Source organism: Helianthus annuus, chromosome 1 (assembly GCF_002127325.2).
Source record: "Helianthus annuus cultivar XRQ/B chromosome 1, HanXRQr2.0-SUNRISE, whole genome shotgun sequence".
NCBI classification, from domain to species: domain Eukaryota; kingdom Viridiplantae; phylum Streptophyta; class Magnoliopsida; order Asterales; family Asteraceae; genus Helianthus; species Helianthus annuus.
This window is the reverse complement of record NC_035433.2, coordinates 59,544,678-59,557,884: the sequence shown is the minus strand read 5'-3', so window position 1 is coordinate 59,557,884 and position 13,207 is coordinate 59,544,678. Positions and strand designations below refer to the sequence as shown.

Genomic DNA, 13,207 nt, shown 5'->3' with positions numbered 1-13,207 from the left:
GCAAATGCAGAGAATAATGGAACCAAAAACAGAGGAAATTCAAAACGAAAAGAGAGCAGGACCATTCAATTCCATTCTAAAACTAATTACCCTTCTTCAGATCATCAATTTCTTTCTGCTTTCAATTTCAATTTCAATTTCATTTACATTCTCTTTTCTTTTCAATCCAACAGGTATTTTGCATTTTCATTCCATCATGTGATCGTAACTTGCATTGAGAATCTTTGTAGTAATTATTAGGTTGTTGTTGTTGTTGTTGTTAGTTTATGTTGTTTTATGGGTGTACATACATATATGAAAGGGTTGGACAATATTTTACCTCTATAAATGCACCAACACTAAGTGTTATGAAGGGGCTCCATTGGGGATAGACGTATACACTAAGGCTGTTGGGCATGGTGACGGAGGTGAAGAAGGCGACGGGACGAAGATGGAGGGGGCGGGATGGGGTGCCGGAGAGAGAAGAAGGGGGCCCACCATTTGGATCGTCCTCAACGTCGATATTCCGACGTTGAAGACGGGGACGGAGCTGAGTCGGAGACGGGGTGGACGACACCACCATACCGAGCAGCCTAACGTGTATAAATATATAAAAAAAGTGGACATGTTTATGGTTTTATTTTTGTAATATAATCATAATGACAAATCTTAGACAAGTTTACGAGGATTAACAAAAACTTATGTTTTGAATACTAGATGATGTTACCAACGTTGTAATGTAAAGGTGGATGTGAATATGATTTTTGCTTAGATCTTGGATTTGAAATTTAACATTGATGTACATGTTAAATCGCCTTCATATTCACCACTAAGGCTATGGGGTATGGGATAAATCCCCTAGGCGCTTTATCAGGACACGTCAGCGCCACCTAGGATCCACATCAGCCAAGAGGGCTTTATCACGCCTTCTCTTAACTTGCAGGGTGTGAGATAACGCCCCCTAGTAAAAAAATTAAAAAAAAAATTGTTATTGGATGAAATGATGTGGGCCCCACCTGCCCCCTCCCTTCTTCCTCGTTACCATGGTAAAGCCCGCGCCCTGGTTTAACTAGCAAGGTGTGGGTGGTGGTGCCGAGGGGGGCGGTGATGTGGCATGGTGGCGCCCTCCTGCCTAAAGCAACTAGTTGTTATCTGATTTGTTTAAGTTGTAACAACTATTTTGAAAACGTTCATCCAAACACCCTCTCGCTTTCTTTTACACTTTGCAGTGCAGGGATTACATAGCGGGAAATTTTGGATGTATTTCTTTATCTTAATCTAAAGAAACTAAAAGCCCATATTCAACATCATGGCTACTGCAAAAGCTCTTGAACCTGCATTCCAGGGAGTTGGTTCTAGACCGTATCCTTACATATACATATACATATACATATACATATACATATATTGCTATGTTTGTTCTTAACAATTTTTATAGAGGGCTTGAAATATGGAGAATTGAAAACTTTAAACCCGTCCCTTTGCCAAAATCTGATTATGGTACATTCTACGCTGGGGATTCATATGTTGTCTTGCAGGTGCTGCTTTATGATGTTTCAAACTCTTCTTTTTTGTTGTTTAACATAATAATCTTAATAATATAATTTAATACTTAAAAACGGTTCGAATATTTGCAGACTTCTGCTGGTAGGGGAGGTGCAGGTGTATTCGCGCATGACGTACACTACTGGTTAGGAAAAGATACTAGCCAGGTATGCTAAAAATACAAAATAGTTTTTTGAGTGGTGAAAAATGTTTAATATGTGCATACATTTATGTACCGGTATTAATCAATGATAATTAGGATGAAGCTGGAACAGCGGCAATAAAAGCAGTGGAACTCGATGCGATTCTCGGTGGGCGCGCAGTGCAACATAGAGAAGTCCAGAATTATGAATCTGATAAATTTATATCGTATTTCAAACCGTGTATTGCACCACGAGAAGGTGGCGTTAAATCTGGATTTAAAAAACCCGAAGAAGAAGAGTTTGAAACACGATTATATACATGCCGAGGAAAACGAGTTGTTCATTTGAAACAGGTCCACCGACATGTTTGAATACAATTATTATTTATATATGTTTGCATAAAAGCATTGATTTTTATATTTATATTTTTATTTTTACAAGGTCCCGTTTTCTCGATCTGTGTTGAATCATGACGATGTGTTTGTCTTGGACACTAAAGAGAAGATCTTTCAATTTAACGGAGCAAATTCAAATATTCAAGAAAGGGCTAAGGCTTTGGAGGTTATACAGTTCTTGAAGGATAAATATCATGAGGGGACATGCAATGTTGCAATTGTCGGTACGGCTTTTTGCTACTGATACTGATATATGCGTCGTGGTTTTTATTTCTTTTTCTAGTGTTAATTGTTATTTATATGTTATTTAGACGATGGAAAACTACAAGCCGAGGGAGATTCAGGTGAATTTTGGGTTATTTTTGGCGGGTTTGCTCCTATTGGTAAAAAGGTTCTAAGTGATGATGATGTCATCCCCGAAAGGACGCCTGGCAAACTTTACAGGTATGAATATATTTTTGTTAGTTCAAGATTATATTTATTTTCATGTGTTTGTACACAAAATAATTTGTATATATATTTGCATCTATATTTGCAGCATTGATGGAGGGAAGGTTGGGGATCAAATCGAGGAATATTCAAAATCAACATTCGAAACCGACAAATGCTATCTAATGGATTGTGGTTTCGAGGTGTTTGTTTGGGTTGGTCGAGCAACGCAGGTGGATGATAGAAAAGCTGCCACACAGGCTGCCGAGGTAAAATATAAAAATACCAAAAATAAATTTGTTTTGTACATTTTTCTTTTTTCATCGGTTACTTACTGATCTTCATCATTAACCATTTATAGGAGTTTCTCACCAGTAATAATCGGCCGAAAGCCACCCTTATAACCCGACTAATTCAAGGTTATGAGACTCACGCATTCAAGTCAAACTTTGACTCTTGGCCATCGTCAACCGCACCTTCTGCTGAAAACCGAGGAAAAGTGGCTGAAAATAGAGGAAAAGTTTCAGGTAATATCCAATTTGTTATATTATTAATGTAAAATGTAAAATGGCAAAATACTAAAATATGTTATAATTTATTTAAGCTCTACTGAAGCAACAAGGTGGTGGGCCGAAAGGAAAAGAAAAAAACGCTCCGGTTGTTGAGGAAGTTGTTCCTCCTTTGCTTGATGCAAATGGAAAACTCGAGGTTTAATCTCATATCTATTTCTGTAACCATCGGTTAATTACTTTATTTGTTTATTATTTACATTTATAAATATTTTGGTATTTAGGTATGGTCTATTGACGGCGGTGCTAAAAACCCCGTAGCCAGTGAGGACGTCGGTAAATTCTACAGTGGGGATTGCTACATTGTTCTTTACAGTTACCATTCTCGAGAGAAAAAAGATGATTTTTATCTTTGTTACTGGATTGGAAAGGATAGTACTGAGGTAAAACAATAATAACATAATTTTTTTAATTATTATGTGATCTAAAAAAGATTAAATAATTGCATTTTTAATTTTAATCCATTGGTTTTAACAGGAGGACCAAAATACAGCTGCTAAGTTGACTACATCAATGTTCAATTCGCTCAAGGGGAGGCCAGTTCAGGTACAATATTTTAATTTCTTTATTACATAATCAGCCAGTCAAATATAATTACATAATTTTTATTATATTAATAATGAGTAAAATGACATTTTCGTCCCTGGTTTGGCCAGTTTGGCGACTTTCGTCTAAATGTTTGTTTTTCCGCATCTGGATCCAAAAGGATTGAAATCTTGCCAAGTTCATCCGGCTCGTTAACTCCATCCATTTTTCTCTGTTAAGTCATGGGTATTTCCGTCTTTTTTGTTAACTTAAAGGGCAATTTGGTGTTTTTCACTTTATGTACAAGCATTTAGCATAATGTACAAGTATTCAAAAGACCGAATTGCTCTTTAAGTTAACAAAAAAAGACAAAAATACCCCTGACTTAACGGAGATAAATTGATGGAGTTAATGAGCTGGATTAAAATGGCAAAATTTCAAACCGTTTGGATCCAGATGTGGAAAAACAAACCTTTGGACGAAAGACGCAAAACTGGCCAAACCTTAGGGACGAAAATGCCATTTTACTCTATTAATAAAAGATCTACTTTTGAACAAAATGAATGAAAAGATTTGGCGCAAAATTAAAAACAGACTTTGGTTGATTTTCGATCTGTTGACCCGTTTCCTTTTAAGCTAATATCTTTGTTTGACCTATTTCATCTGTTAGATCAAAACATAACTTGATTTGACCCAGTAAGCGGGTCAACATTTCTAATTCTAACCTTTAATCCTTTTCTATAGGGCCGTATATATCAAGAGAAAGAACCGCCACAATTCATTGCTATTTTTCAACCTATGGTTCTTTTGAAGGTAACCGTTATATAACTTTAAATCGCCATTTTGACTTTCGACCGCTGTTAATAAATTTAAAGTGATGATATGGTTTTTTCTGTAAATAGGGTGGATTAAGCTCCAGTTATAAAAGCTACATTGCGGAAAAAGGATTAACCGACGAAACTTACAGTCCAGATAACCCTTCAATTATTAGGATATCGGGAACTGCAGTGCATAATAATAAAACTGTTCATCTAGATCCGGTAAGTATTGCTTTTTTATTTATCAAATTTTAAATTTAATATTCGATAACACCGTATTATTTATACACTAAGATATAATTATGTGTACACTTATGTATTTTAGGTGCCAGCATCTTTGAATTCGCATGAAGTCTTCGTCGTACATGCCGGGTCCCACCTATACATCTGGCAAGGAACCCAAAGTACTTATGAACAGCAGCAATGGGCAGCTAAAATTGCTGAATTTTTAAAAGTATGCATTTCAATATTTCATAATCTTATTTAGCTTCTGATATTAAAGCTTTAATACATAAGAAGTTTACGGTTAATTTTTTTATGATCATTTTTTATTTATTTCAGCCTGGAGTAACCGCAAAGTATCAGAAAGAGGGAACCGAAAGCGCAACTTTTTGGCTCGGGCTTGGAGGGAAAGAAGATGTTTCCACTAACAAAGTATCATTTGATACTATTCGAGATCCTCATTTGTTTGGATTTTCACTTTCTAAAGGTTAGAATTACTTTTTACATTTTATTATTTGGATTTAACATTTTAATTTTTAACCCTTCTAACTTTTTTTTTTTTTTTGTTATCGTTTGTGCTGGTTTGTGGATTTTCAGGAAAATTTGAGGTGGGTTTGGAGTTGGTAAAATTACAATTGCTTGTTTTTATTAAATTATTTGTGTGACGAATGTCTAAATCATATTTCTTTTTAATTATTAAAGGTCGAAGAAGTTTACAACTTTGATCAAGATGACTTGTTGCCGGAGGATATTTTAATATTAGACACACATGCTGAGGTTTTTGTTTGGATTGGTCAAGCGGTTGACCCGAAGGAGAAGAAAAACGCTCTTGACTATGGGCAGGTATTCATTTAGTGATCGAAATGGGCGGGCTGGCTGGCTAACGTGTCCTTAAATGAGTCAAAATCATCATACATAACATTTTTTGCTTAAGAAATTTACCTTTTTCTTTTACGAAATTGATTACAGAAATACATAGAATGGGCTGAAAATCTGGACGGATTAAACCCGCGTGTGCCGTTATACAGAGTTCCAGAAGGAAATGAACCGAACTTCTTCACAACATATTTCTCTTGGGAACCTTTAAAAACCCAAGTATGTGCAATTGTTACATATTACTATTACTATTACTCATCAACCCGTTTAAAATATTTGGATAATGATATGCTTTTGTTTTATTTCTTTATTTATTTTTCTCAATGCAATTAGATTCATGGAAACTCTTTCCAAAAGAAGATTACTATACTGTTTGGAGCAGGTAGTGCTGAGGTAAATTCCTTCCTAAACTCGTTAACGAAACCGGAATGACACGTGTAAACGTACGGAATGTTTTCGGCCCGGTGGGTTAAACCGGGCCTAGTTAGTTTGGAACCTAGAGATTTGGGAGTGTTTTAAATTTACCCGATTGGACCTCAATCTGTTTGACGTTGACCCAAAAACCAGAATGACACGTGGACTTTTGGTGTTAACACAGGGTGCTGGGAATCAAGGTGGCGGTAACACTCAAAGAGCTGCAGCGATGGCTGCGTTGAACTCAACTTTTGGCTCGTCTGGTGGTGGAGGTGGCGGCGGTAAAGCACCCGGTGCAACAAAAAATGCCGGTTCACAGAGACGTGCCGCAGTCGCTGCATTATCCGGGGTTATTCCTGATGCCAAAATCGATGAACCTGAGTCACCTGGTATTCTTATTGGGCCGAGCCCGGTTGGCCCGGCCCACAAACACTACATAATAACTCCCCTTTTGATTTATATAAATAGTTAATTAATGGATTATGAATAATAGTATATAAATAGTTGCATACTATTTGAACATGCAGAGAAGCCTGAAGAAGCACCTGAAGAACCTATAGAACCATCTGAACCCATTCCCGACGACAACGATTCAGAACCAAAAGTGGCGATTGAGGAGGACGAAAACGGAATTTTGTCAAGTCAATCCACTTTCAGCTATGAACAAGTTAGGGTTAAGTCAGAGAACCCTGCACCTGATATTGATCTTAAGAGGAGAGAGGTTAGTTTTCTAAAAAAATTCTTCAAGTTATATAGTTGTAACGGTCCGGGTCAAAACAAGTAACCAGTTTTCGAAAATTGGTACACTTATCTTTTTGCATTGGTTCACAATGTCAATGTTTATTTTGGTAAAAATGTTGGTCAACATGTCTATTTTGAATAATTAATTGCTTAATTATGTTTTTTTGTTTGTTTTAGGCTTATCTTTCTGTTGAAGAATTTGAGTCTGTGCTTGGGATGACAAGAGAGGAGTTTTATAAGTTGCCAAAATGGAAGCAAGATTTGACCAAGAAAAAGGTTGACCTCTTCTAAAAATCAAACTCCTTAAAGCACACCAAGTAATAAGCATCAAACACTACCATTATCTGCATATTAATAATTATATTGTGGTTTTGACCCAATTAATCTGCCTAATTATATGGGCATATTCTTGATTGTGGTATGGTATGATTATTGTATTTAGTATCTTTTTTTTTTTTTGTTATTTCATGTTGGAGTTAAAAAGTCATTCTTTTGCCTCCTTCAAGATTTCAAGACTTCAAAGAATATAGCAAAATAAAATCTTTTATTTTTTTTGTTATTTTCTGTTGTCTTTTGCATTTAAGAAGGTAGTGCAAGTTGTATTCGAATTCTATTACATAATGGATAAAGATTCATTGTTCTTTATGATATTATGTTATGTGTAGTGGTAATGCCTTTACCCTTAGTCGTTTTGCGCCATGTGGCAGCGCAATCAGCAATGAGGCAGTATGGGGCGTTTTTTTCTAAAATGAGTGTAGTGGGGATGTGGGCATTATGTTAAAAAGGGGCGTAAATAAAATTAAATAAAAAAACATCAAAAATACTTTATTAGACAAACCCATAAAACCTGCATGTGGTTGGCCAAATCCATTCCCTCTCGGCGTTGATTTTACACTCTGTTCCCGAGACTCATTTAACAGGGGGAGGGGAGGGAAAAGAGATGAAAATATGAAAAACCATGTTCCCGAGTTTCATTTAACAGGGGGAGGGGAGGGAAAAGGAAAGAAAATATGACCATATATTCATCCTCCCAAATTGGAGAGATTCTCCCCTCCCCTCACCTCCCCTTGTTAAATGACTCGGGAACATAGTGTTAAAACGCTCCAGCCCTTTTTTTTGTTAAACAACACCCACGGGGGCGGAGAACACGGCGTTGTAGGGCGTTTTTAAACCAAAAAACACCCAAAAAGTTCACCACTACGGGTGGTCTAATAGGAAGTTGGTTTTACAAAGAAAGGTTAAGAAGATATGATAGTCATTTGGTTAGGTTAGAATATTAAATAATTTATGGTTAAAATTAAAAAGGTAGAATTTATCAATTGCAAAAGAGGCACATGAGTTTTTAAGGGTATAATGGTTCATCCAAGACAATAGTTTATCTCTGCTACACTTCTTTTTTTCTTTAAATATTAATAATTCTTTCATACACGGCGTTTTTTTAAACTATACCATAAAAACGAGTGTTTTTTTATCTTTAAAATGAATATACTATTGCTATACTTTTGAAAAAAAAAATCGAAAATCCAAATGCATAAAACACAATGGACGTCTCAACATACTATAACACGTTCAAATTAAAAAATGTAATGGATTAGAAACAAAAAAAAATGTTTTTTTATTGTTTTATAAAACATAATGTGCTAAAAACACAAAATATGTGTTTTTCATTATGTTTTAAAACGCAGTGGACTAAAAACACAAAAAATGTGTTTTTTCATTGTGTTATAAAATACAATAGACTAAAAACACAAAAAAATGTCTTTTGTTTGTGTTATAAAACGCAATGGACTCAAAACAAAGAATGTGTTTTTCATTGTGTTATAAAACGGACTCAAAACACAAAAAATGTGATTTTTCATTGTGTTATAAAATGCAATGAACTAAAACACAAAACATGTGTTTTTTCGTTGTGTTATAAAACGGAATAGACTACAATCACAATAAAATGTGTCTTCATTGTGTTATAAAACGTAATGTAATAAAAACACATAAAATATGTTTTTTTTATTGTATTACAAAAAGCAATGTACTAAAAACACACAAGAAATATGTGTTTCTTCATTGTGTTATAAAACTTAATAAACTAAGGTGCTGTTTGTTTTTTCAGAGGTAAAATGTCTGCAGTCTGCGGACCACATCTGCAGACATCTGTAGCAGAAGAGGTGGACCAAACCTCTGCAGTCTGCAAGAAGAAGACTGTTTGTTTTTTAACTTCTGCAAGAACAATCGATTCACTCAAAACAACAAGAACAATCGATTTTTATAAACAAGACCAATCGATTTGCATACAACAAGAACGATCGATTCACTCAAAACAATATAACAATGAACAAAATCGAATTGGGAGCAATTTCTATAAAAAGAAAAACAAAACAATAACATTAATGTTTTACTGAAATCTTATAACAATTCATTGCTAACAGTTAATAAAATTGATTTAAAAAAAACACTATGACAAAACCTAATTACACAAACATAAAAGTTTTGATCTGACATTCATGTCTACAAATCATATATTATATTATAAGATATTTATAGAAATTGATATTTTGTTAAATCTTGAATTGACGTGATCACGTAAAAATGAAAGAAGTTTGAACAAACGAATTCAAATAACTGTGAATTCGGTGATCAACATTACCTCTCTGTTTAAATCAAATAACTGATTTGATTCCTCTCTTCTCTCTCTCTTTACCGGTGTCATCTTCGGCGATTATGTAACTCATATTCCGGCGAATCTACGGTGGAATCAAGCATTGAACAATCAAAAGTTTCCGATGACTTCGTAAACGTTACGGCGACTGATTTTACCGGTTGATTTCTGATCTGTTTTCCGGCGACGAAGGTGAACCGCAGAAGGTGGTGGTGGAAGGTGGCTGCGGTGGAAGGTGGAGGAGGCGGCGGCGGCGCTAAGGTGAACGGCGGCGGCAACCGGAGTGGTGGAGGAGGGGTGGTGGAGGAGAAGGAGGATGTGTGCTAGGTTTTGTGTTGTGGATCTGTGATTTAGGTAGGTAGAAAGAAAGGGAAGAAGATGTTTGAAGAGGTTACAAGACCCTTTTCCACATCTGCACTAAAAAGAGGTCACACCTTTTTAAATGAAATGTCTTCTGGGAAACAAACAATCTGCAGACTCAAACGTCTGCGCGTGGTCTGCGTGGTGCAGACATAAGAGGAAGAGAAGAGCTTTTCAAGAAAAACAAACACCCCCTAAGGTGCTGTTTGTTTTTTCAGAGGTAAAATGTCTGCAGTCTGCGGACCACATCTGCAGACATCTGTAGCAGAAGAGGTGGACCAAACCTCTGCAGTCTGCAAGAAGAAGACTGTTTGTTTTTTAACTTCTGCAAGAACAATCGATTCACTCAAAACAACAAGAACAATCGATTTTTATAAACAAGACCAATCGATTTGCATACAACAAGAACGATCGATTCACTCAAAACAATATAACAATGAACAAAATCGAATTGGGAGCAATTTCTATAAAAAGAAAAACAAAACAATAACATTAATGTTTTACTGAAATCTTATAACAATTCATTGCTAACAGTTAATAAAATTCTCCTATATATTAAATTTCCAATGTTTTGAACAGTTGATATAAGAAAAATTTATAATAAAATAATATGATTTTTTAATAGTTTTATTATATTCTTTACTTTTTAAATTAGATAAGATTTTGTCAACCGGTACTGGTACTGAAAATATCAGTACGGTTATCGGTACATAAAGGTAAAAACCGACACCAGCCTGGTACAGAAAACACCAAAATTCGGTATCGAATTGATTTTGAAAATCTTTTAGTTTAGGAAATTCGGTACTGCTACCCGGTACCATTTGCTCATCCCTGATCACGGCTGTCGTACGAACAACAACAGTATCGTGCAACTTTTTTTTTTTTTTTTATTTTCTTCAACTTTTAATGATTTCTTTTTTTAGTTTTAGGGGTAGGGATGAGCTCGGCGCCAACCAATTCCAAATCGATAATGGTACCGAAAATACCAATTACGGCACCTGTATATGAAGGTAAAAAAACAGTAGCGAACCGGTACCAGGAATGCCAAACGTCGCACCGAATTGGTACTTAAGATCTTTTGGTTCGGGAAATTCGGTATTGGTACCCAGTATCATTTGCTCATCTCTGACCACAGGTTTCATACGAACAACATTATTACCATACAACTTTTTTGGTTGATTTTGTTTTGGTTATCTTTTAGTGTTTTTTTCTATATTTTCTTTTTATTCTTATCAGCGGTTTCCGTGCGCAACGTACTCATAGTGATTTCAAATCACGTGCAAATACAGACTAAACAATAAAACACGTTCGCCGCAACGCAGCGATAGTAAAAAAACTAGTTGATTTAAAAAAAACACTATGACAAAACCTAATTACACAAACATAAAAGTTTTGATCTGACATTCATGTCTACAAATCATATATTATATTATAAGATATTTATAGAAATTGATATTTTGTTAAATCTTGAATTGACGTGATCACGTAAAAATGAAAGAAGTTTGAACAAACGAATTCAAATAACTGTGAATTCGGTGATCAACATTACCTCTCTGTTTAAATCAAATAACTGATTTGATTCCTCTCTTCTCTCTCTCTTTACCGGTGTCATCTTCGGCGATTATGTAACTCATATTCCGGCGAATCTACGGTGGAATCAAGCATTGAACAATCAAAAGTTTCCGATGACTTCGTAAACGTTACGGCGACTGATTTTACCGGTTGATTTCTGATCTGTTTTCCGGCGACGAAGGTGAACCGCGGAAGGTGGTGGTGGAAGGTGGCTGCGGTGGAAGGTGGAGGAGGCGGCGGCGGCGCTAAGGTGAACGGCGGCGGCAACCGGAGTGGTGGAGGAGGGGTGGTGGAGGAGAAGGAGGATGTGTGCTAGGGTTTGTGTTGTGGATCTGTGATTTAGGTAGGTAGAAAGAAAGGGAAGAAGATGTTTGAAGAGGTTACAAGACCCTTTTCCACATCTGCACTAAAAAGAGGTCAGGCAGACCTTTTTAAATGAAATGTCTTCTGGGAAACAAACAATCTGCAGACTCAAACGTCTGCGCGTGGTCTGCGTGGTGCAGACATAAGAGGAGGAGAAGAGCTTTTCAAGAAAAACAAACACCCCCTAAAACACAATAAAATGTAGGGATGGCAATCAAACCCGAACCCGATGGGTAAACCCGAAACCCGACTCATTTGGGACGGGTTTGGGGTCGGTTAATCGGGTTTGGGAATAGTTTTTATTTTTTTCGTGGGTTTGGGACGGGTTTGGGATTTAGTGATATACCCGTTTACCCGACCCAATTACCCGATAAAGTGTACCCGTTTACCCGATTATATACCCGATATAAGTTCTTTTATATTATTAATATGTATATATATGATACATCCATTTTTTACACATATAGGTATTCTATTCTGTATACATTGTAGTTATTTGATATATATTTTTATAATAACAATACAAAATGTAACCGGTTAGTAGTTACGCGATAGATACCCAATGGGTTTTGAGACGAGTATACCCAACGAGTAATCTTTTTAAATTAACGGGTTTACCCGAAACCCGCGGGTATACCCGATACCCGATGGGTATTTACCCGCTAGAAACCCGACGGGTTTTGGGACGGGTTTGGGACAAGCTTATCTAATCGGGTTTGAGTTTGGGATTACCTAAACCCGTCCCAAACCCGACCCATTGCCATCCCTAATAAAATGTGTGTTTTTTTTCAATGTGTTATAAAACGTAATGAATCAAATAAAATATATTATGTATGTTATATCGAATACTTTAAAGGTAACAAAAAGAAATTTCCGGGTTTATTTTGGATGTGTTTTGGGCCTGCCGCAAGTGTTAGCCCAGCTCCCTATTTATTGGTTTTGTCTCCACGCCAACTGTTTTGCTCTGTCTCTGCGCTGGGCCCCTGCCCCCTTGGGCCTGCTCCAGCTGAAGGCCCAGATTTATGCTGGGTTTTTATGTTGAAGGCCCACCTTTATTGGGTTGTTGTTTTTCTAGTTGTTTTTTAATGTAGTGGGTGTTTTGTTGTAATGTGATTTCTAGTGGAAGATAGCTTTATTTTATCCTACTAGATTATCTATTTTGATAGCTTAGTCGGGTTTTATATAGCTTTGTCGTTTGTGAGGTTCCCAAAACTTGTTTTGGGGTGTCTTTTTTTTGGAGTCTTGGAGGTATGCCCCTCTAAAACCTGTAGCACGCTTCTTTTGGAATATATTTACCGGGCAAATGCTTATTTATTAAAAAAAAATGGGTGAAGTATGTATTTATATCTAAGATATTATATATTTTATATCTAAAAGCAATGCATCAAACAAAAGATACTATGGATCAAAAGACAAAAATCTAATAGATAAAAAGGCAATGGATAAATAATGCATCAATATTATAAAATAATGGATTAATATAAAAAAAGGCAATTGATAAAATAATGGATCAAATTTCATAAAATGTAACCGTTATGACTTAACTTTTTTTATTCAGTATTAAGCAATAGCTTAATTTTTCACAACCTGTTTCTTTTTTTTT

General features: G+C 35.9%; 1 protein-coding gene and 1 long non-coding RNA gene across 3 annotated transcripts; one reads left to right on the top strand and one right to left on the bottom strand.

The window, feature by feature from the left end:
• On the top strand, positions 1–7,100 carry LOC110866906 (villin-2). 2 transcript variants are annotated; one of them, XM_022116061.2, is made up of 23 exons: positions 1–173; positions 1,209–1,341; positions 1,418–1,517; positions 1,617–1,691; positions 1,784–2,020; positions 2,109–2,286; positions 2,374–2,506; positions 2,601–2,760; positions 2,853–3,018; positions 3,096–3,199; positions 3,285–3,443; positions 3,538–3,606; positions 4,330–4,398; positions 4,488–4,625; positions 4,729–4,857; positions 4,965–5,112; positions 5,223–5,233; positions 5,328–5,468; positions 5,595–5,720; positions 5,835–5,894; positions 6,100–6,304; positions 6,443–6,636; positions 6,834–7,100. In XM_022116061.2, exons 2-23 carry the CDS (start codon positions 1,289–1,291, stop codon positions 6,945–6,947), a joined length of 2,769 nt encoding a protein of 922 aa, XP_021971753.1. In that variant the 5' UTR covers positions 1–173; positions 1,209–1,288; the 3' UTR covers positions 6,948–7,100. The 2 variants fall into 2 exon arrangements, with proteins under 2 accessions (XP_021971753.1, XP_035832596.1); XM_035976703.1 differs by lacking the exon at positions 1–173 and having other exon boundaries at positions 187–1,341.
• Positions 2,730–9,845, bottom strand: LOC118481290. The gene is made up of 2 exons (XR_004865248.1): positions 9,298–9,845; positions 2,730–2,994 (listed from the first exon to the last, which is right to left on the bottom strand). It is a non-coding gene; the product is annotated as an uncharacterized LOC118481290 (long non-coding RNA).
• Positions 9,846–13,207: the final 3,362 nt, after the last annotated feature.